Below are 23,218 nucleotides of genomic sequence, written 5' to 3' on the forward strand. Positions count from 1 at the left end.
CCAAAAAAATAAATATATATATATGGAATCAGAAAAATAAAAACTTATAACCTTAAAACATTTAGGTGAAAAACCACTAAAAATTAATTTAAATGATCCTTAGTCACAGAAGCTCACACCATATAACAGAGGCACACTTAGGTATACTCTTCTGCTTTTTGTATATACTTTGTTTTTTAAAAATGCAAAGAAATAATAATGAAATATTATTCTTAGGTTGATGAGGAAAAGGTGGTTAGTGGATCATATGACCATAGTTTAAAAGTATGGGATATTAAAACTGGACAGTGCAAAACAACTCTCAGGTTAGATACATTTTTATATTATAATGTAGTAGTAATTACTTTAATTTGATCTTTTATTAAATATCTGTGATCAGCTGATCTGACTAATGAATTATATTTTTTGATTTCTTTGTAGGGGTCATGAAGGAGCAGTGCTTTGCTTGCAGTTTGATGAAGTAAAAATAATTTCTGGATCAGGAGACAGAACTATTAAGGTAGCTAATTTTGTCTGATTTTAAATTTAGGGTTTTATTATTCATTGTTTATTTTTTTGCATACTTCAGAGTTTAATGAAGTTGGTAATGTAAGCAAAAAGCTGATCCAGATTTGCATTATTTCTTATAATGTGAGGGATATGGGATTTACATTTTGCTGGAAGTTGGAAGATAGTATTTCTGATAATAGAATAATGTGCATATTCCAAAAAGAATGTCAGAGTTTAATCATGCCTGTATTTTTACATAAAGAGGTAACATTTCTTTTATGTTAAGAGATGAATGAGATCTGTGCAACTCATGTATTACATACCTGAGTTGCAGAGATGTCATTCTTATCTCCATCTGATTAAACTTTAATATAACTATATTGTTTTGCTTACTTCCTGTATAAAAATCACTTTACAAAAAATATTGGAAAAAATTTATAAAATGAAGTTCTTTACAAAAGAACTTCATTTTTTTAATATTCTTTCCATATTTTGAATAATTTAAATGACAGGTCTGTGTTTTCACTTGAATTTATAATATTCTCATTGTTTTCCTAACTAAATTAGAAAATAATAAATAATCTGGGAGTGGGGGGAGGTTTGAGGAACTGACTACTTAGTGAATCATTGTGTGATCCAGAAAACTAGTCAAAGTGCTATAAATAAAAATAAGAATAAAAAAAAATTACTTTGAGTAAAACGTCGAACTGAAAACCAGTGTAATACAAACAGGATACCAACATTGTAATGTTGGTGTGCTGTTTGAGAAAAATGATGCAGGGCATTTGCAAATTTCTTTTATGTGATGATTTTTTATGAATTATGTTTGTGATAGTAAAGTCAGTTAATAAAATATTTTTATCTAGCATTTCAGTTATGGATTGATCTGATTGAAAACTTTTATTTATTTATTTTTTTGTCCATATCAAATGGCATTCAAGCATTGTTGAATAAATATAAATATTCTTGTGTAATATAAAGTTGTGTTTTGAATATACTAAAAAGGTTTAGGGCTAAAAGCCTCGGACTATGGAAAATTCACTAATTGAACAAGTATCTTCTGTATTATTGTGAAGGCATTCACAATATGAGATATAAAAAAAACGATGCCATTTCACTCTGTGATTGTAACATTAGTTTTTTTTCACTGGTGAAGCATTGCTTATTCAAGGTAGTGCAATATCAGGGCAACTCTTTGTGAAGGCATTCACAATATGAGATATAACAAAAACAATGCCATTTCACCTACTTTGGCAATTTACTATGAACTAATATGATGTGGCCTAGCCATTGTATTGTATTCAGTTCGACGTTTTACTCAAAGTATTTTTTTTTTATTCTTATTTTTATTTATAGCACTTTGACTAGTTTTCTGGATCACAAAATGATCCACTAAGTAGTCAGTTCCTATATCTTCCCCCGACTCCCAGATTTTTGGAAGGATGTAGATTTGCTGGAACAGGTGCGGAGAAGATTGTCGAAGGGAAGAAAAGGATGCTCTTGCTTAGAAAGGCTTCAGTTCTGCAAATTGCAGCATCTCTGGAGTAGGCATCTTCAGGACGATCTGATTAATATGTTTAAGGCCTTAAGTGGATTGAAGAAGCTGAATGTGAATGTCATTCTGCCTCTTGCTGAGACTACATACATGAGGGGATGAGGAGGCATAAATTTAAGTTGAGGAAGGAATGTTGCATGATAGATGTGTGGAAGTTTGCCTTCCGCCATCAAATGATTGATTGTTGAAATAGGCTTCCATCTGTTGTTGTGGGAGCAGATGGTTTGAATAAAATCAAGGAAGAACTAAAAAAATTCGTGTGTGTGTGTGTGTGTGTGTGTGTGTGTGTGTGTGTGTGTGTGTGTGTGTGTGTGTGTGTGTGTGTGTGTGTGTGTGTGTGTGTGTGTGTGTGTGTGTTGGCTGTGGTTAATAAGCTTGCTTTCTGGTATCATTTGTCACTACTACTAACACTGGGTCAGAATGCACCCCTTACAGTCAAATTTAAAAATTGTTGGCCAAGTCCCTAATGCTGTCGTCGAGAGTGCAGAAATCAAAATCCTTTCTTCCTATCCACAAAAGTCTCTTGCTCTTCTCTGCTGCCTGGAGAAATTTGCCCGTGCACCTGTCCCAAACCGACATGGGGGTGAGAGCAACCAAATGGTTATCAATTAATACAATAACTAATCAACACAAAATTAAACTTTTCAATAACTTTGTACTTAGAGCTTCTTGAAAGGGTCCAAAGATGGGTAACCTGCCTGGTGAGATCAGCAAAATAGAGTCCATATGAGGAAAGACTTTGAATATGTAGGTTGCATAGCTTGGAGACTAGGCACCTTAGAGGAGACTTCATTCAGGTGTTTAAGGCTCTGAGAAGCAAAAGTAAAATGAATGAGGATAAATTTTCACAGTTATAAATGATTCTAGAACTAGAGGTCATAAATTCAAGTTTGGGGGGGGAGGGGGAATATTTAGACTCTCTCTCTCTCTCTCTCTCTCTCTCTCTCTCTCTCTCTCTCTCTCTCTCTCTCTCTCTCTCTCTCAGGGTAACTTGGAAATTTTTTTTTTAGCTGGTGCAGCATAAGCCTCAGGCTTCCTTACACTACTGGCTAGTAATAATAATAAATAACCCCTTCTCTCTTCTCTTTACATATTTGAGAGGTGGAGGAGAACCCAGATGAAGGGCATCATTTCTCTGTGATAACCACTCTAATTAGTGGGAGACCAGATCTTCCTTTTAGGTTACCACAGTGGAAGATTAATCAGGCTGACTGAAATGCCTTTCAACATCTGGCAGAGTTTGACATCACTACATTCAGTTGGGAACCTATCAGTGATGCAGTGATATAGATCACAGGAAATATTGTTCATGCAGATTTTTTCAGAATTGCAGTTGCAGCTGCCATTCTGGAAACATCTTCCCAGTTTCCATCTTTTTCCAGACCATGGTGGAATGCACAGCAACTTAAAAAGGCTCAGTACAAAGCTTGGAGGATATTCCGATAATATCTTACCATGGTGAATCTAATTGCCTTTAAATGTGCATGAGCCAAACATGCTACATTCGCCATCAGATTCAAAAGGAATCATGGATCCATTTCACATCATCTATTCCCAAGTCCCCTAGTACTGTGTGGTCGAATAAAATCTGAAAAATGAAAAAAAATATACATCTCACCTTTCATCAATCCTAGAGTATAATGGATGCAGTATCATCCATTATACCCATGCAATATCATGTTATTCTCCTGAGTTCCTGATCCTGAAACATAAGAGAAAAATAAGCACTTAATTTCACATCAGAGGGCCTTTTACCCTACAAAAGGTCATTCACTATGCAGGAGCTGAAAACAGATCTAAAAACCTTCCTAAAGCATGTGCCATTGAAGTAGATGGAATTCCTTATGAAATAATTAAGCACCCTTCTTGAAAATGTATGGATCACTTGTGCTTTCTGTGTAACAGAATCTTTACTGAAGAGCAGTGTCCGGCACAGTGCAACCATTCTTGCTTTTGCTAAGCCAGGAAAAGATTTTAAAATTCCTACCAACTATTGACCTATTTTCTCTGACTAACTGTTCATGCAAAATCCAGAATGATCAGTGCACCTCTTATATGGTATTTAGAATCAAATGACTTCCTCTCCAGCATGCAGTGCAGTGTGACTTCCATCAGATTTAATTAGACTGGAAACATCCATCCAGGATGCTTTCCTAAAATGAGACCATCTAGTGTCTGTGTCCTTTGATATCAAAAAAAAGCATATGATACAACTTGGAGATTTGGCATTTTAAAATACATATATAGTCTTGGTTTTAGAGGGCACCTCCCTCTTCTTATTAAAAACTTTTTAGCCAATCGGTATATACCTACAAGTTCATGTAGGATGCACACTCTCTCGTTCCTTTTGCCAAGAGGGAGGAGTACCTCAAGAATCAATTTTTTAAATGTTATGCTTTTCATCATCAAAGAAAATTGTATCACAGAACAATTTCCTCTATCTGTAAATAGCACTCTATATGTTGATGATTTTAGCATATTTTCTCAGTAATGCAACATGAGAATTATTGAAAGTCAACTGCAGCAAGCCATTGATTGCCTTAATTCCTGGGAAGTGGCTGCTGAATTCAGGTTCTTGCTGGAAAGACTATTTGCATACTTTTTTGTCATAAGCATAATCTTCATCCTGAACCTGAATTGAGGCTTGGTCAAAATGCTATTCGACTAGTGCTAGACACAAAAAGAAAGGTTTACTTTCTTTCAACTCCTATTTGAAAGAAAGTCAACCTTTCTTGAACACAACCATCAGTCAGCTCCTTATATAATATGCGAGAGGCTTGAATATTCTCCATGTCCTCTCTGTCCTCTACATCTTGGGATGCAGATTGATGTCCTTACTATGTATCTGCCATGCACTTGTGCAATCTAAACTAGATTACTTGTGCCAGGTATACACATCAGCCAGCAGAACCAGCCCCAGGTTTATCAGCACCCTGTGCAAGATTTTTTGGTGCACCCCCTCCGACTTGAAATTTACACCCATCAGATTCAGTTGTCTGCTTTCAGTATTTGGGTCCAAGTGCTACTCCAAGATTTGCATATCATGGTAGGTTAGGCTTCCCAAACACTAAAGCAACCCCTACCCACCTTCTCATGCACTTTCCAGCATGCGATTTTGTCCCTAAAAGTTGGGTAGAGCCAGATACTCTATATCTGTCTACTTGCAGCTCTATTCAACACCCCGAGCTAAACGTTCTTACTTCTTTCCAGCTTACACAAGTGGCTTGAAATCAGAGTCTTATATAGGATCTGCTGCTGTCCTTCCAGACACTACTATATCCAAGCAGCAGATATATTTTTTCTGAATGTGAATTTGACATCTGCTTCTGCTGGATCCCTAGCCACACTGAAATTAAGAGAAATGATTTAGCTGATACTGTAGCCAAGTCATCAATTCCCACTAATAGTTATTGCCTGTTAGTTCCCTGTGAAGACTACAGGCAAGTAATACAGTAAACCCCTGCTATTTGCGGTCGCTGATTTAATATAAAATAAAACCTAAAAAAATGAATTTTAAAGCGCCGTGAACATTTTCCACCATAAAAAAACATGGGCATGGCTAAAATTATCTTTCCCTGTCAAAACAGCGTTCAGTGGGTGGGGGGGGGGTGACAAAATCGCGAGCGTGGATGTTTCTTGCTAATCCTTGTTTAGTATGTTTTATGCGCTTGTCATGGAAGGTTTCGTCGTTTGCTTTTAATTTATATGCTTATAAACTGAATAAATTTATCAATTGATATGCTTACAAAAGTGATAAATCTACCTTTTTGCAGTGTAAAACAGACTTTTTCGAGTGTGTTAATGGAAGAAAGTGATTTTATTGTGGACAAGTTCTTTCTGACCCGTACAAAAATATGGCTACGAATAACAAGGGAAATGTGAAAAGATCAAAGAAGGTGATAACATTAGCGAATAAAATTGAGTTATTAGATAAAATTTCTAATGGTGAAAGTGTCTCCTCAGTGGCAAAACATTATAAAATCAATGAGTCAACGGTACGATCAATCAAGAAATCGGAAGAAAAAATCCGCTGTAGTGTCCGTGAAAACGCGCTAATTGCTTCAAAAATTTGCTCTGTAACTCGTGATGTTAAATTAGAAAAAATGGAACAAGCTTAAAATCTGTGGATAGAAGAGCAAACTCAAAATAAAATTCCGTAAGTTTACTCATCATTCGTGAAAAGGCAAAACTCCTTTATCAACACTTTAGTGAAACTGGTGATAGCACTGGCGGGATAAGTTTTTTAGCTAGCAAAGGCGCTGGTTTGAAAGATTTGTTCGAAATTTCTAATAAATATTACATTTAATATTAAATTATTTCTTATTTTCATTTCGATGCCATATGCTTGCATTTCACTATGTGCTGTCTATGTACATAGTCATATTATGAAGGTACACATAATACATACATAGACAAAATTTTAGACTAGCTTTTCTTATATATTTCATACTTTGGAATGGGGAACCCCTTTATTACTATGGGAGCCATAACTCAGTATTCGCGTTTTCGGTATTCGTGGCATTTCTCAGGAATGTGGTTAGCGTTTTTAGCGGGGGTTTGCTGTATATGACGATGCGCTCCCAATGGGAGGATTCATGGAATAGACAGACTGCAGATAAAGCATGTAATTGAACTATGGCAGTGTAATCTGTGCAGGAATTGTAAAGAAGTTGTTTTTGCTGAAGGCTGATGAAACATCCTATGTGTGAGTTTTGTGACACCATTTTATTTCTCAGATATATTTTAATTGACATACAGATTTTAACAGCATTATCACTTTTAATAAAATAACTGAGCCTTATGCATTCAGTCAGATTTTATCCAACAATGAAAATGTAAGTTGTTTTTAAATTCCTACAACTTATTAATTTATATACATATATATAAAATAATGCATATATTTTTAATACATGTACTGGCTTTTAATCTTATATTACACGAGGTAACCTCTTTCAAAAGTTAATTTCCAGAATTTATTTTTAATGTGCTATAACCTTGTCTTGATACATAAGAGCCTTTTTTGCTAGTGTGCCAATCATAAACCTAAACCTAATATACTTAAAGAGACCAATATACTGATCCACCCTGGTTTGTAAATCTTGCTATCTGTGATTGTTTTTGATAGTGGGGAAAACAAATTCTGGCATGTCGTAATATTTAACAACTTCACGAGAAACATGCTTTTAACATCAGTCAGTGTTGTCTAATATATATACTGGTGGCTAAAACTGATGCCATAGTTTCTGGTGCCTTCATTGTTTCTGTATCTTTTTTCAATATATGCAGAGTTATAAGGCAGAACTGGATGGAATCAAGGTAGCCCTGGAGAATATCAGTGTTCATTCACCCAGCATACAATACATAATATACATAGAGTTCATGAATGAGTGTGATCACAGCATTAGAAAATAAATTCTTATCCTTAAATCCTGCTCCAAAAATTTGTGTAATAATACCATTTTTCAGATTCTGCTGGATCCTTGGGCACTATGGCATTTTAGGGAAATGAGCATGCTGATCAAACAGCCAAACAACCTGTCACTGCCGCACCTGCACCTTTCTGCATACTAAACGTTGGCCTTTGGTTGCATATTCAATAAACTGGTATAGTACAGCGGTTCTCAAAGTTTCCGAGCCCATGTGTCCCTTGAAGTAAAAGATCTATAATTGTGCAATTTCTTATTTTTAATATGTTAATACAATAATTATTAATACATAAAATAATAATCGGGATATTATTTTATTCTTAAAAAACATTAATGTGATGTTTGCGCTTGCTTTTTATTGCATAATTCATCAAATCTGTGCGTCCTTTTCAAAATGGCGACACATTTCTTTTTCAACATTTAATTTTGATCTGTACTTAGATTTAATGACTGCCAATGCCAAAAATCCAACTTCATAATATAGATCTAATAGTAGTCAATATCTAATAGGGAAAAAAAAAATCATTCTTAATAGATTTTTAATATATACCATGGAAATCTTACATAAACTATTACATTGTCCATGACGCCCCTGATAAATTATGGTGCCTCCCCAGGGCATTGCGATGCACAGAGATCGTTGTTTGTTATTTGGTTTTTAGGAGCATTAGCAACTAAGGCCATATTGCTCCAGGAATATGCAGTGGTCATTCCCTGACCTTTCCACATCCTCCGTATTTGGTGGCGACAGGCTCGAACCCCAGTCTAATCAAGAAGCGCGTGTTACTCACTGCTGCTCCTTCCCACCTGGCTACGGAAGCGCGTGCACAGAGATCATTATACTTTCAAAATACTTGGGTGCTTATGGTGTCATATAGTACATAATCTTTATCATTTGTTATGTCTGTACTAATGTATGTTTAACGCATGCTGTGTGGACTAAAAACATCCACAAGAAAAATTCCTCCTTCCTTTGCTTGAAATCAGCCTGGATTGAAGAGATTCCAAGGATTCTTTCATTCTACAGCAGGATTTGAATGCAGACTTCTCTAAACAAGGGATGAATCCATTGTACTCTCAGAAAGAACAAGAATATGAGGTAAACACCCTGTCAAAGCAAACCAAGCGAAATAGAATAGGATAATATATTTGGCAGTGATCAGAATACAGATATAGAAAAGGGAATCTTCCCATAAGTAGAAACACAAGTTAGATGAGTGTATCTTATTTATACTGGGTTAAAAAAAAAAAAAAAAAAAAAAAAAGCTTCTTAAAAGTATATAAAATTTGTTTCCTTATTTCATACATCATGAGAAATAAAATAAAGGCAACTCTTATACATTTATTTCAATAATTATTGAAATAAATGTATAAGAATTGCCTTCATCACTGTAGTTTCACTGATTATAATCAGTTAAATTACAGTGATATGAGGGCCATGCACCACACATAATTATTGCAGTTTTTGGCATTCAAATTCCAGAATTAAATTCTTCAAATTAGTATTCTACCATTAGCCCCACTGTCAAATATCTTTCAGCTTCTCAGATTTCATTAGATTTTGCTTTTACTTATTAATATATATTTTAGATATGGACCATGTTGGAAGGCCACTGTGTTCTCACTTTACAAGGCCATCATGATGCTGTTACTTGCCTGCAGTTTGATAATTCAAAAATCATCAGTGGATCTTTGGATAGAACAATCAAGTTTTGGAACATCACCAATGGCCACTGTCTTAGCACATTAGACTGGATGAAGTCAGAAGGTCACACAGGTGTAGTCAGGTAATTTATTTAAAAGATTTGTTTGCATTTATATTTAGTTCATAATTAATAGTAAAGCTCATATCTTTCAACCTTAGTGCTAGACCATTGCTGGATTTAAGAATAACAGCCTTTTGACAGTTGTATTGTTTAGCATATCACTACATAATGTAATGTATTATTTTACTTTATTTGTTTTTGTTGTAATATCAACAAAATCTCTTGTCCAATACTAGAAACAAAATTATAGCAGAGATGCAGTGGTGCTGAACCAGATTTTGATTTAGAATTGTAGGCAAGCAGTCAAGTACAGTGTTGGTAGCTTATAAGAAACAATAACACGAGGGCATGAACATTTATAGTTCATGCCTAAAGGTAATTTCGCATGTCCCATACATTTGTGCCCACAAGTCTCTCCCTGCCCATCATTGCTGCATATATGTTCAAAGAGTGGTCTTAGGTCTGGCTTCTCTATTAAAATTTGAAAAAAACATATATCTGACAAACAATGATAAAAGCACAAAGTGGCAACAGATGTAACATTTAAAAGAGGTTAATTTTCTTGTACTACCATACAGTAGCCTTGATATCACATGCAAGCAAGATTATATTGAAGTTATTCAAGCACGGATGTATAGAATCATAGAAACAGAGCTGCCTGATGTTCAAACTGGTTTCTGCAAAGGAAGAGACACTCGTGATCACATCACAAACATCTGTTGGATCATGGAAAAAGCCCATAAATTTCGGAAAGATGTATACATGTGTTGAACATGAAAAATTGTGTAATTCTTTGATAGAATTGGGGGTACCGACACATTTGGTTGAGCTAATAAGGTCATTGTACACCACAACATTTGGAGATACAGACTGGTTTTAAATCGGAAAAGTTCTGTGACAGGGCTGTATGTTATCTCCATTTCTATTTAATTTGTATACTGAATCAGTTATGAGGAAATTGTACTTGGATGAGTCAGAAATTGGAGTGAAAATTGGTAGCAGAAACATTAATAATTGAAGATATGCAGATGATAAAACTCTGCTAGCAGAAAATGAGGAAGATCTAACAAAATTGATTTTAATGGTTAAAGTTGAGAACGATAAAGTGGGACTGCAGCTTAACATCAAGAAAACAAAAATTATGATGACAGCTGGGACTGGAGAAGTTAAAATTAACAATTAAAATGTCAAATCTGTTCAGGAATTAATCTTTCTTGGATCTAAGATTGACCGAGGCAGAGAATCTGGCCCTGAAATTAAAAGAAGAATTTCACTTGGACATAGCACAATAATGAGCATTGGAAAGATCTAAGAAGACAAAGACATCAGCCTTACAATGAAGATCAAAATGGTTAATGCTATTGTGTTTCCCATAACAACTTACAGGTGTGAAAGCTGGACAATATAAAAAGCAGACAGAAGAAAAATTGATGTTTTTGAGCTCTGGTGCTGGAGAAAGTTGCTTTGCATACCATGGACAGCGAAAGTTATGAACAGAGAAGTTTTGGATCGCATCAAGCCGGGAACATCAAGCTACGATTGACCTATTTTGGTCATGTAATGCAATCCAGTTCATTGAAAAAATCTATAATGCTAGGAAAGGTCAGTGGAACAAGGAGAAGAGGTCGGCAAAGAACATGCTGGCTCGACACCATCAAGAGCGACACTGGCATGTGCATGAAGGACTTGAAAGAAGCTGTTGAAGACCGGACAGCATGCAGGCAGCTCGTCCATAAAATCTCCGAAAGTCGGCTGTGACTGAATGGATGAAAACAACAACAATTTTCTTGTATAAGGCACAAGAGGGTTTAATCACTGCCAGTACTATACACAATTTAATCGCTGCTAATAAACTTTTGGAAGAGGGATTTCTATAAATTGCATTCTAAGCAGCAACTAGAATATTCTATTTTGGAATTTTTATTTATCTTATCCTCTGAATAGCACAAACGTATTAATGTATTCAGATTTGGGGTAAAATGAAAAAGAGGGCTTGCACATTTTCAATATTTGTATTCTTATTATGTTGAAAATACTAGTACATTGAAATGTACTGGTATTTTATATATCATGTTAGGAACCTTTCATATTTAAAAGCAGCAGCAAAATGTATGCTATTTTTATACATGCTGTTGTTGTTGTTTGGTTTTTAAGAGCATTAGCAACTAAGGCCACATTGCTCCAGGATATGCGGTGGTCATTCCCTGACCTTTCTGCATCCTCCATATTTGGTGGTAACAGGCTCGAACACTGGTCTAATTTTATACATGTGCATATCACTAACATTTTTTTTTGCAAAACTCTGCAAAAGTCACTGAAGGACATAGCAGAGTAAACAGAATTCAGGATACAGAGAATGCAGTGGGGACTCAGATGATCAAGTATCTGATTTTGAATAATATCAAATTAAAAAACATAGTGAAAGTAGGTGAGATAAATTTCAAACTCCAGTACTGCAAGACAGGAATTTCCTCACCACAGATAATGTGTTGAGAGCATTCCTTTCATGATGAAGCAGTGAATCTAAGCCAGTAGTGCATGTAATGTCATGTTTGGTGTGTTACTGGTGTGTTTGACTGGCCTCTTAACAACAAGTGATGACATGAGGAAGTCTCTACCTGGTTCACATCCTTTCCATGCAGAGGCAGGCCAATAGTAATTGAAACTCACAACTGTTTCTTTTCTTTTTTAATTGAAACCCCCACACATGAGATACAGACTGGTTTGTATCTCGTGTGGGGGTTTCAATTTTTAAAATTATTTCAATTATTAAAGGTATTAGAACCCGTAGTATTTAGCAATGTGCATAGGTTGAAGGCTGTGAAAACAAAAGATACTTGTAGATTGTGATTTTCAGGAAATAAGTGTGAAGAAAATTTGAAGATTTTCAGGAAATACGTTGTTCCAGAGAAGTAGAAGGGATAAATGAGGAAGAAGAAAATTTTGTCCTATGAGGTTGCAGTTGGCCAGTGAATGGAGGCTAACTGGTTACAGCATATGTTCAGACTGATTTCTGATATGGTAGCAAGTGTGGAAAGTGTGGGTGCCAATTCAAAAGAACAGTGTCTGGGAAGAAGTGTGTTCTATCTATAGCAAAGGCAATGCAGCAGAAACTAAACAGGAGAGAGAGAGAGAGTGGAGAGACTTTTAAGAGACAGATCATTAATTAGCATGACCACCCTGTTTTGAATAGTTTCCATGGCAGGATGAATTCCAGATTTGTACAGAATGAGTAGTTTTTAAAATAAAAGCAATAGCCATTTCAAAAACAATTATTTTGATGCAGAGGATGCAATATTTTTGATATGTTTATGTCAAGAGAGAGAGATTAGAAGTTGTGGTAATCCCTAATAGAAATATGTAATTTTATCTAGAAATCTGAGCATCATTAAAAAAAAAGCATGTAGGAGCAGTAGACTGTGTAGCAAGATGTTTTCTTCATCCCATTAGAGAACTACCTAGAAATCAACACAAATAACTGGTGGGAAATATTCAAGAAGTTGAAGCACTTTGTGCAGGCAAGGTTTCTCAAGGTGGAATAGAGTGCAATCATCAGCAAAAAAGTAGTAGTAGTGGCATGTGATGCAAGAAAGCAAGTGTATGAGCTTATGCAGCATCAGCCAAAAAAAAAAAAAAACACACCATTCCCTCCAAATGCCTGCCCAGTTCCTCCTTAAATTTATTCAACCTATCAACTTCTACGACAGATGGAAGTTTGTTCCAGCAATTAACCACCCTCTGGCTAAAGGCAAATTTCCGCACATCTATTCTACATCTGTCTTTTCTTAATTTGAATTTATGCCCCCTTAGGTTCGTAATCTGAACAAGTGGAAGGATCCCATCAGAATTCAGCGTGCTCAACCCATTCAAGGCCTTATACACCTCAATCAGATCACCGTGCAGGTGCCTAGTCTCCAGCCACTGCAATTTGCAGAACTTTAGCCTCTCTTGGTAAGAGGATCCCTTAATTCCCCTCACCAATCTTGTTGCCCTTCTCTGTACATGCTCAAGTAAATCTACATCCTTCCTAAAATGAGGCCTCCAGACCTGTACGCAGTACTCAAGGCATGGCCTGACCATTGCCTTATACAGAGGGACAATCACCTCCTTTTCCCTGCTAGCAAAATTCCTATATATCATTGAGAAAACCCCATGAACTTCCCTGGCAGCCTGTCTGCATTGCTCAAAAAACCTCATATCTGACTGCACAATTACTCCCAGGTCTTTTTCATTTTCTACCACCTTAAGTGTAGTACCACACAGTTGGTACTACACTTAAGGTGGTAGTCGGGTTACACAGTCGGGTTACTTCTACCCATATGCAGTACTTTGCATTTGTCAAGGTTAAACTTCAGTTGCCAATTCTTAGCCCATCTGCCCAAATTATCTAGATCCTGTTGCAGTAGCACACTGCCATTACTGTCATTAACAACCCTGCCAACCTTGGTATCGTCTGCAAACTTCGACACTAAGCCTGATACCTTCATCAATATCATTGATCAATATCATCAATATCAACAGTGGACCCAACACCGAACCCTGTGGGACTCCACTAATAACATTAGTCCACGAAGAGCAGCACCCATTGATTACCACCCTCTGTCTTCTCCCACTTAACCATCCTTTTATCCATTGTAGCAACTTACCCTTAATACCATTCTGCTCCAATTTGTACAATAGTCTCCCATGCGCAACAGTGTCAAAAGCTTTCCTGAAATCTAAATATATGATATCAGAATTATTTTTTGCATCCAGTTCCTTTGTAACCACATCATAATAACCAATCAAATTTGTCAGACAAGACTTTCCCTTAACAAATCCATGCCGTGTCTGAATTATTGCTGCAGTCTTGTTTAGATGATCCTGCAATGCATCTTTAACTAGTGACTCCATTATTTTACCTGGAACAGAAGTTAAACTAACTGGTCGGTAATTACTCGTGTCACCCTTTGATCCCCCTTTGTGAATTGGGGATACATTTGCACATCTCCACTCCGTGGGAACCTCCCCTGAGTCCAAGGATGATCTCATAATTATGGCTAAGGGTTTGCTTAGTTGCTTTGCCGCCTCCTTTAATATAACTGGATAGATCCCATCCACCCCAGGTGCTTTTCTTATGTTTAACTTCAACAATTTCTCCTCCGCTTTGCTCTCAGTTATTACAAAATCATTAAGTACCCTGCTACAATTTGATAACTTTCTGCCATTTTCAAACCTTAATAATTCCTCACGTGTGAATGTAGATGCAAAATACTAATTCACTTTGTTTGCTATCTGAGCAGGATCATCAACAGTCGAACCCATCAATGTCAAGTGGACCAATCAGATTCATTCCCTTCCTTTTAGAGTTTATATAAGTAAAGAAATCCGTGCTGTTTTTCTTAGCATCTTTTGCCAAAGATTTCTCGTAATCTGCCTTCGCCTATCTGACCTGATTACAGACTAGGTTATATCTGCCGTAGGCTTCTGAGTTGCTTGATAATTTATATGCATCCCATGCATTTTTCTTCTCTGTTACAAGTCTCATTAGTTCATTTGATAACCATTTAGGCCTAAACCTTGAACAATATTAGTGATAGGATTTTCAGGAGAGAGAGAAAGAACCGAACTTTAGGCAATAGTAGCATTAGTGGAAAAGGTAAAAGACAAGACAGTGAGCCATTTACTGTCAACTTCAGTTAGAAAGAAAACAATACTAAATTGCAAAAACTAGTTGGCAGTCCATAGGATGTGTGAGCTTGTTTAGAGCACCTGTGTGCCAACTGTGATCAGACACATAAGTGTCAAGAGCAACTGCTTGAGTTTCACAATTTGTTTCTATTGAATGTTTCCAAAGTTAGGTAACACAAGACAGTATATCATCAGTGGTTATATACTGGCTTGTGTTACATAACTGTTTGAATCTATACTGGCAGTCATTGATCAGACTAAAAGTTTCAATATACAGTAAACCCCCACTATTCGCGGGGGTTACGTTCCTGAGAAACGTCGCGAATACCGAAAACGTGAATACTGAGTTATGGCTCCCATAGTAATAAAGGGGTTCCATTCCAAAGTATGAAATATATAAGAAAAATTTTGTCTATGTATGCATTATATGTACCTTCATAATATGACTATGTACATAGTCATATTATGAAGTCATATTTGGTCCTTGAGGTTGTCACAGACATTCTCTCAGATATGCCAGACAAGCTGTACTTGCTATCTGGAAGTCTAAAACGCTGATGGAACTGATATTCGGGTGACACTCAAGTCAAGTGGACCCAATTTCGGCGAAGTCTGGACAGTCTGTGACAGCCAAATCCTCTGCTTGCACCTTCACGATGGTGGGACTGTTAGTAATCCTGGGTATAACCTCCATGCACAAGTACATGGTGGGTGACCACCCAGGTGTGAACCAACGTAAGCAGGGGTCGAGGTGTGGCGCCCACACCACATGGAGGAACGCCGCCCCTCTATGTTACCAGGCAGTACTAGGTGGTAGATGACTCTCATCAACCGGTGAAATACCACCACTTTGCTTATTGGAGGCTTGAAATGGTGGAGCCCATGTTTAGTCTCTAAAGCTAAGTTCCGGTCAACCTTTCCCTATCTCTTCCATCATGCAGTATGATTGATGACTTTTGAGGTTATGATGAACGTCGTGGCGAGATCCAATATTCCTTACATTTCGAGGGTACAGCTCTAAAACAGTGTTCGCAGGCCGGCCGCTAGTTAGTACACCGGACTGAACCTATTGGTAACTCTCTAGGAAGCTTCCGGATCAGCTAGTGTATAATCTTGCTGCCTCTACTCTGCCAGATAGTGACTGGAGGGAGTCCGAGTAGTGTGTATGCGGGGAGCATTGTCGAGGCCACGTTATGTCAAGGATCTGGGTATATTCTTACCACATGTACGCCATATCCAATAATTTCATTACTTCATACAGCATGTCCCACCTACTTTTTCTTACTATTGAATACACCATGAATTGTCAAACTAATAGAGCAAGCTTATCTGCGAAAAGATCTAAACCTCCCAAGGACTTCCTAATTCATTTCACAAATAACACGTGGTCTCAATTCTAATCTGAACGATGTCCATTTCCACTTGCAGTCTGCCAAACCCCATTTACTTTTTCTGACAGAATCTCAGTTATCGGTTGATTCATCTACTGCTCATCTCAGATGCCCAAATTATTCACTGTATGATTCCTTTCGCCTCAAAGGTGGTACTTGTGCATATGTCCGTTTTGATATTCCCTGTCAGAGACTTGGCAATTTGGAATCTCCTCTCTTTGATCTTCTCTGGCTTAAAATCTCTCTACCTCATTGTGTCAAATTCATCTGTTGTCTCTACCGTTCTCCCAACTCCACTAATCACTTGGAGCTCTTTGACTTCCTCTCTTTGCAACTTGACTTTCTCCAGTCCAACTTTCCTAACAGTGAAGTAATTTTTCTTGGTAATTTTAATGTTCACAACTCCAGCTGGCTTCCGTTTTCTAGTCACACCGACCCAGCAGGTCGAGATGCTGAGGCTTTTGCAATTACTAATGACCTAGCACAGATTGTTCATTTACCTACAAGAATACCGGACAATCCTAAGCATACAGCCAATACGCTTGATCTTTTTCTCACAAACAACCCTTCTAAGTACACGGTCGAAGTGTGAGAGGTCCTTTAGGCACTTCAGATCACAACTTGGTGATTGTCTCTTCTCCAATGGAACCTTTATCTCATGGCTATTCCCAACCACATGTTGTTTGGCATTACAAGAATGCAAAATGGGATGACCTGCGAGACTTCTTTTCCTTGGTCGGATTACTGTTTCAAAACTTCTGATGTCAACATTTGCTCAGATCGTGTCAGTGAAAGTATTCTTGCAGGAATGGAATCCTTTATCCCACACTCCACTTTAAAATCTCGTCCTTTATCTAAACCTTGGTTTTCCAATAAATGTGCTAAGGCTGTCCAAGAGAAGAATGTTGCATATCGTAATTGGCTTGTTTCTAATTCTTCAGTTTCATTTTCTGCCTACACCAAAGCTCGCAACAGTTGTAAAACTGTTTGAGCAGGCTAAGAGTAGAAAACTTGCTTCTTGCCCTAATGGTAGCCGAGCATTCTGGTCTCTTGCCAAAGCTATTGGCCGCAACGTTTGCCCATCTTTGCTCCCACCTCTGTCCAAACCAGATGGTTCTGTTGCCACTTCAGCCAAGGATAAAGCTGACCTGCTAGCATCCCATTTTTCTTCCGGCTCATGTATTAATGATCTTGGTAAAACACCTCCCACCATTCCCAACACGCTCCATTCAATGCCTCCTGTGGTCTTCCGTCAAAAGGATATCAGAAGGATTTTGATGAATCTTGATGCTAAGAAAGCTCCAGGTCCTGATGGTATTTCTCCACTTGTTCTCAAAACCTGTGCCCCTGAACTTACTCCTATTCTTTGCCGCCCTTTTTCACTTTCTTATTCCAAAGGTGTTTTTCCTTCTGCTTGGAAATTTGCTCATATCCAGCCAGTTCCTAAAAAGGGTGACAAATCCCTCCCATCCAATTATCGTCCCATTGCAATTACTTCTACTCTTTCTAAAGTAATGGAGAAATCAATTAACCGCCAACTCTTAAACTACCTAGAAACCTTCCGTCTGATCAACGATCACCAGTATGGATTCCATCAGTGTCGATCCACTGGAGATATTCTGGCTTATGTTACCCATTTATGGACTAATTCAATGGAAAGGTTCGGTGAAACACAAGTAGTTGCTCTTGACATCTCAAAGGCTTTTGATCGTGTTTGGCATAAAGGTCTTCTAAACAAGCTTCCATCTTATTGTTTGCCAACTGTTTTTAGTAATTGGGTATCCAGTTTTCTCTCTGATCGCTCACTGAGGGTAATGGTAGATGGCTCTCTGTCTTCTAACTTCTCCACTAATGCCGGTGTCCCCCAAGGTTCAGTTCTTTCCCCCACTCTTTTCCTCTTGTATATCAATGACCTTCCATTGACTGGAAATCCTATCCATAGTTTTGCCGATGATGGCACATTGCATTCAACTTTCCATTTTGAGAAACCTTGTCCTGCTCAATCAGCTTCAACTTCTCGAAAATCTGCTACCAATTCCTTAAATGCCGATCTTCAGGTAATTCTCCAGTGGGGCAAAGACAATTTAATTGATTTCAACCCTTCTAAAACTCAGTCTAGTCTTATATCTCGCAAAAAGGATTCTTCTACTCCTATGCTTATCTTTAGTGACACTCCGATTTCTAGGCAAAATGATATATCTCTTTTGGAGATTACCCTGACTTCTAATCTCTCTTGGCACAAGCACATTACAAAATTGCTTCCTCTGCATCTAAAAAACTTGGTTTTCTCTTTCGCTCTCGGCGTTACATTTCTTCCAAACAGCTGCTCACTCTGTATAAATCGCAAATTCGCCCTGCCATGGAATATTGTTCCCATATCTGGGGTGGTGCCCCCAAAACCTCTCTCCGGCTTCTTGATTCCATTCAGAAGAGGGCAGTTAGGTTAATTAATGATTCATCTCTAACAGAGTCTCTCCACTCGCTTTCTCATAGACGCACTGTTTCTGCTGCATGCCTCTTCTACAGATACTTCCATGGGCACTGTTCTTCTGAATTGGCTTCTATAATTCCTGCTCTCTCTTTCAAAACAGTCCGAACACGTGCCGCCACCAGCCAACATCCATTTACTGTCCAACTTCAAACCCACAGAACCAACTTTTCATCTTCCTCATTTATTCATTCAACTGCCGTTTTCTGGAACAACCTTCCTTCATACGTATTTCCTGAAAATTACAATCTACAGAAGTTCAAGTCCAATGTCAACAAATATCTTCTTTTGTCTTCTTAACCTCAAACCCAAGCACGGTACTAAGTACTATAGGTTCTAATACCTCTCGTGTTTGGGGTTCACATAAAAAAAAAAAAAAAAAAAAAAAAGAAAAACATAGACAGCACATAGTGAAATGCAAGCATATGGCATCGAAATGAAAATAAGAAACAATTTAATATTAAATATAATATTTATTAGAAATTTCAAACAAATCTTTCAAACCAGCGCCTTTGCTTGCTAGCAAAAAAAACATCCCGCCAGTGCTATCACCAGTTTCGCTAAAGTGTTGATAAAGGAGTTTTGCCTTTTCGCGAATGATGAGTGAACGTAACGGAATTTTATTTTGAGTTCGGTCTTCTATCCACAGATTTAAAGGAAAATATTCACGGCGCTTTAAAATTCACATTTTTTTTAGGTTTCATTTTTATTAAATCGGTGATCGCGAAACCGCGAATAACGGGGGTTTACTGTAGTTTAAAAGTTGTCAGTTTATGAATTTCTCCATTTCTTTGGAAAGAATAGAGGTAAGTGCAATGGGATAGTAAAAAAAAATAGCAAAATTTGCAAGCTTAAGGAAAAACATCAGTGAAATAAGAAATTGGAAAAAGGCAATGTAGAAGAGGAGCAAGCTCAGACGCACAGGTTTTGAGAACAAATGGAGAAATACTATCAGGAACCGGAACATTCTTTTCATCAAGATTGTTCAGAATTATTCTAGTTGTTTTGAAACACCACAGGAGACCAGTAGTGAGGTGCATATGGTAGGAGGTGATTACTAAGATCATCAAACATTAGAAGAAAAGTAGAATACTAATAAGTCAGATTTATCTGTAGCCAAAGATAGTAGAAACCAACATGTAGCAATTGTTGTTATTCGCTTTCAGGAACATCGATTTAGACCATATTGTTATGGTCTAAGTCAATGTTCCTAAAAGATACACTCCATGTTATTATGTCTGTGCAGTCATTTGTTCAAAGGCCGATTTGCATATTGTACTGGCTGAAAAACCTGAAATAACTCGCATGGAAACAATCTATTCTCTCTGTCTGAAATCGGCTAAACTGCAGCCCTGATTTGAAGAGACCTCTTAGAAATTTCTCCAGTCACTGACAGGACCCAAACCTCTCCAAATATGTGACAAGTGGTAAAATCACTCTACTGTTATGGAGGACTGGTGGTACCATAGGTGAAAGTATAGATGGATAGAAGTTGCAGCCAGCAGTTTAGGCAAGAGATTAGAATACTTGCTTACCACTTGGACAAGAAGCAATATTTCTACTCTGAGCCCATTCAAAATCAAGCTTAAATTAATTAATAACTGTTTCACAACTGTTGTCAGCTTTAGTATATCGAGAAATGAAGCTGGACATTTGGATACAAGCCATTTGTGATAAGCTGCATATTTACAAGTATCTTAGCATTAGTAGTGGCAAATGATGTAAGAAAACAATCTTATACAACATAAAAAAAAAAAAAAAAACACTTCCCATTTCACCTATCCATTCCGTCCAATAATTTTGCCAGGTTCTTCCTTAAATTTATTTAAGCTATCAACTTCCACAACAATAGGTGGAAGTTTGTTACTTCAATTAGCCACCCTCAGACTAAAGGAAAACTTCCACACCTCTATTCTGCAACTGTGCTTCTTCAGTTTGAATCCATGCCGCCTCATATGCGTAGTCTGAGCAAGAATCCCATCAGCACTGAACTTGCTCAATCCATTCAAAGCCTTAAACACCTCAGTCATCATCTCACAGGTGCCTAGTTCTCCAAACACTAACTTGCAGAACTGAAGCCTGTCTTCTTAAGAGCAGCATTTGTTCCCCCCCCTCATCTTGGATACAAGCCAGTTGCCCCTCTCTGTACCAATTCCAGCAGCTCTCTACATCCTTCCTAAAATGAGACCTCCAGACCTGTATGCAGTACACAAGATGTGGCTTGACCATTACCTTATAAAATGGGATAATCATCTTATCTCCACTAGCAAAATTCCTATACATCATTGACAAAACCTTATGAGCTTCCTGGCAGCCTCTGTGCATTGCTCAGGGAACTTCATGCCTGAGTGCACAATTACCCCCAGGTCTTTTTCATTTTTCCATTACCCTGAGTTTAGTACCCCACAGTTGGTTATGTTACTGATTCCCATATGCAGTTATGCAGTGTTAACCTTCAGTTGCCATTTCTCAGTCCATCTGCCTAACTTTTCTAAAATCTGTTTTAGTAGCGTACCGTCATTGCTGTCATTAACCACCCTGCCAACCTTTGTATCATCCGAAAAATTAGATGTTAAACTTGATTTCCTTTATCAATATCATTGATAAATATATAAAATAACAATGGGTCAATCCTCCAGGCTAGCAGTTTTCCAACCCACCTAACGCTGCCTTGATTGCACCAGCAAATATTCTTGCACCGTTTCTATTTATGGGAATCCCATCTCTTTAGAAGCTGTCTCTCATGTTGACAAGCACAGACGATGCTGTGAAAAATTCTACTCCATGACCCTTGCACAACCTTTACAGGGCCGAATTGATTGATAAGGCTCTCGTCATATACTTCCTCCCAACATTATCATCTTTATCTTGTCTGGCAGAATTGCAAAAACTTTCAAATTTAACCCTAACTTGTGACTTTTTTTAAACATTGCCTGTACTTGTTAAGTAAGTGTGCAGGTCTCCTGCTCTCTTAATGTCATCAGTGCCAATATGCACAACAATGTCACTTTTTGTTCTGTTAAAAGATTAGATCTGATCTGCAATGTTATCATCTTTTACTCCTAGCAGATATACCCTGGTTCTATTCCACCTATCCTTGTTTCACAATATATTTCCTGTTTCCCTGACAATAGATTCACTGAGAAAAAACTAACTCTTGTGGGACCAGCATTGTGCCTTGGGAGTTGCTGCTGTGTTGCCTGATGATCAAGTACGAGCTCTGGCATTGACATGGGCAGCTGATAGCTTCATGGGCCTTTTAGGGCATCCATCCATCCTGTTCTTCAAGCCCTCAGAAAGGCCCATAACAATGCTGAGTTGGCTCCTAATATCCTCGCACTCCTTACATCTAACACACACCAAGACATCCCTCTTTGCAATATCATGTCCCGTTCCAGATAGATCTGAAAACATCAAACAAGCATACATTCCAGAAGGCCACAATTTAGTAGACAACCTCCCCCCCCAGCCAGAGCACATCCACTACCTCAAGCCCTTTGCTTCGCTTCTCTGACCCGAGGCATGATTTTCATTCAAATTCAGTATAATTTTAAATACTGTACTAAACTAATATGCCTAATGCAGTAAAAACACTATGCACTGGTTATGCTGTGAAGTTTAATGTTATTAAATATACATACAGCAGACTCTCGATTAACTGGGATGGGATCGGATTAACCGGGACACTTCAAGATTCCCAATTTAAAAAAAAAAAAAAATCAACAAAAAATCATAAAATTCAAGTAATAAATAGAATAGGTATAAACAGATGTTTTGCAAATCATAAATAAGTGATAAGCGGCATTATAAGTCGTCATTGGGAGATTAGTGTACCTATTATCTTGCAACCCCCGCTGTCTTCACATTCGCCGCTCAAAAAAAATAATAATGAAAAAGAGACTGAATGTTTAGTTTTTTTCAGTACATTGTGTCAATTGTTGTGTTCCGTTGCACCGTAAAAAGACAAATTTTGTTTCGTTATTTATGTCAGGGATGTCGAAATAAATTTTTTCAGAAGTTTGATAACTGTGCAGCCATTAAATCTCTAATGAACCATTATAATGTTGGTGACCAAACCATATGCTACATCGTAAACAATATAGGAAAGCTATAGACTTAAAATCAACATCACAAAAAATAAAGGGAAGCATCGTTTTGGATACGCTAGGGGTGGATGGTAAGTTTTTTCGTTTTGTATCTATCGCCATATTTTTCTATGCAGGTTGCTGAACATTTTTCGATACAATAAGTCCCCGACTTACGCAACTATGGATTTACGTAAAAAAAAATTTCACTCAATTTTTTCTTTTTCTTTCTCTTTTTTTTTTTAGTATTGTAAAATTTAAAACGAACAAAAAATAAATAAATAAAATAAGCAATCAATAATGACGATCACGTCACACACAAATTGCACAAGTGAGATACAGAGTAAC

At 37.4% G+C, this 23,218-nt stretch overlaps 1 protein-coding gene across 1 annotated transcript in view; it reads left to right on the plus strand.

The window, feature by feature from the left end:
• Nucleotides 1-23,218, plus strand: part of LOC150076512 (uncharacterized) — a 188,149-nt gene that overhangs the window by 149,925 nt on the left and 15,006 nt on the right. Inside the window, exons 8-10 of the mRNA XM_090387374.1 lie at nt 217-305; nt 421-499; nt 9,061-9,257. Coding sequence (XP_090243500.1) covers nt 217-305; nt 421-499; nt 9,061-9,257 — 365 coding nt within the window. The remainder of the gene's footprint in view (nt 1-216; nt 306-420; nt 500-9,060; nt 9,258-23,218) is intronic.

The sequence above is a fragment of the Mastigoproctus giganteus genome, chromosome 13 (genome assembly GCF_048544385.1).
Source record: "Mastigoproctus giganteus isolate SK-2022 chromosome 13, ASM4854438v1, whole genome shotgun sequence".
In the NCBI taxonomy this organism is placed as follows: Eukaryota; Metazoa; Arthropoda; class Arachnida; order Uropygi; family Thelyphonidae; genus Mastigoproctus; species Mastigoproctus giganteus.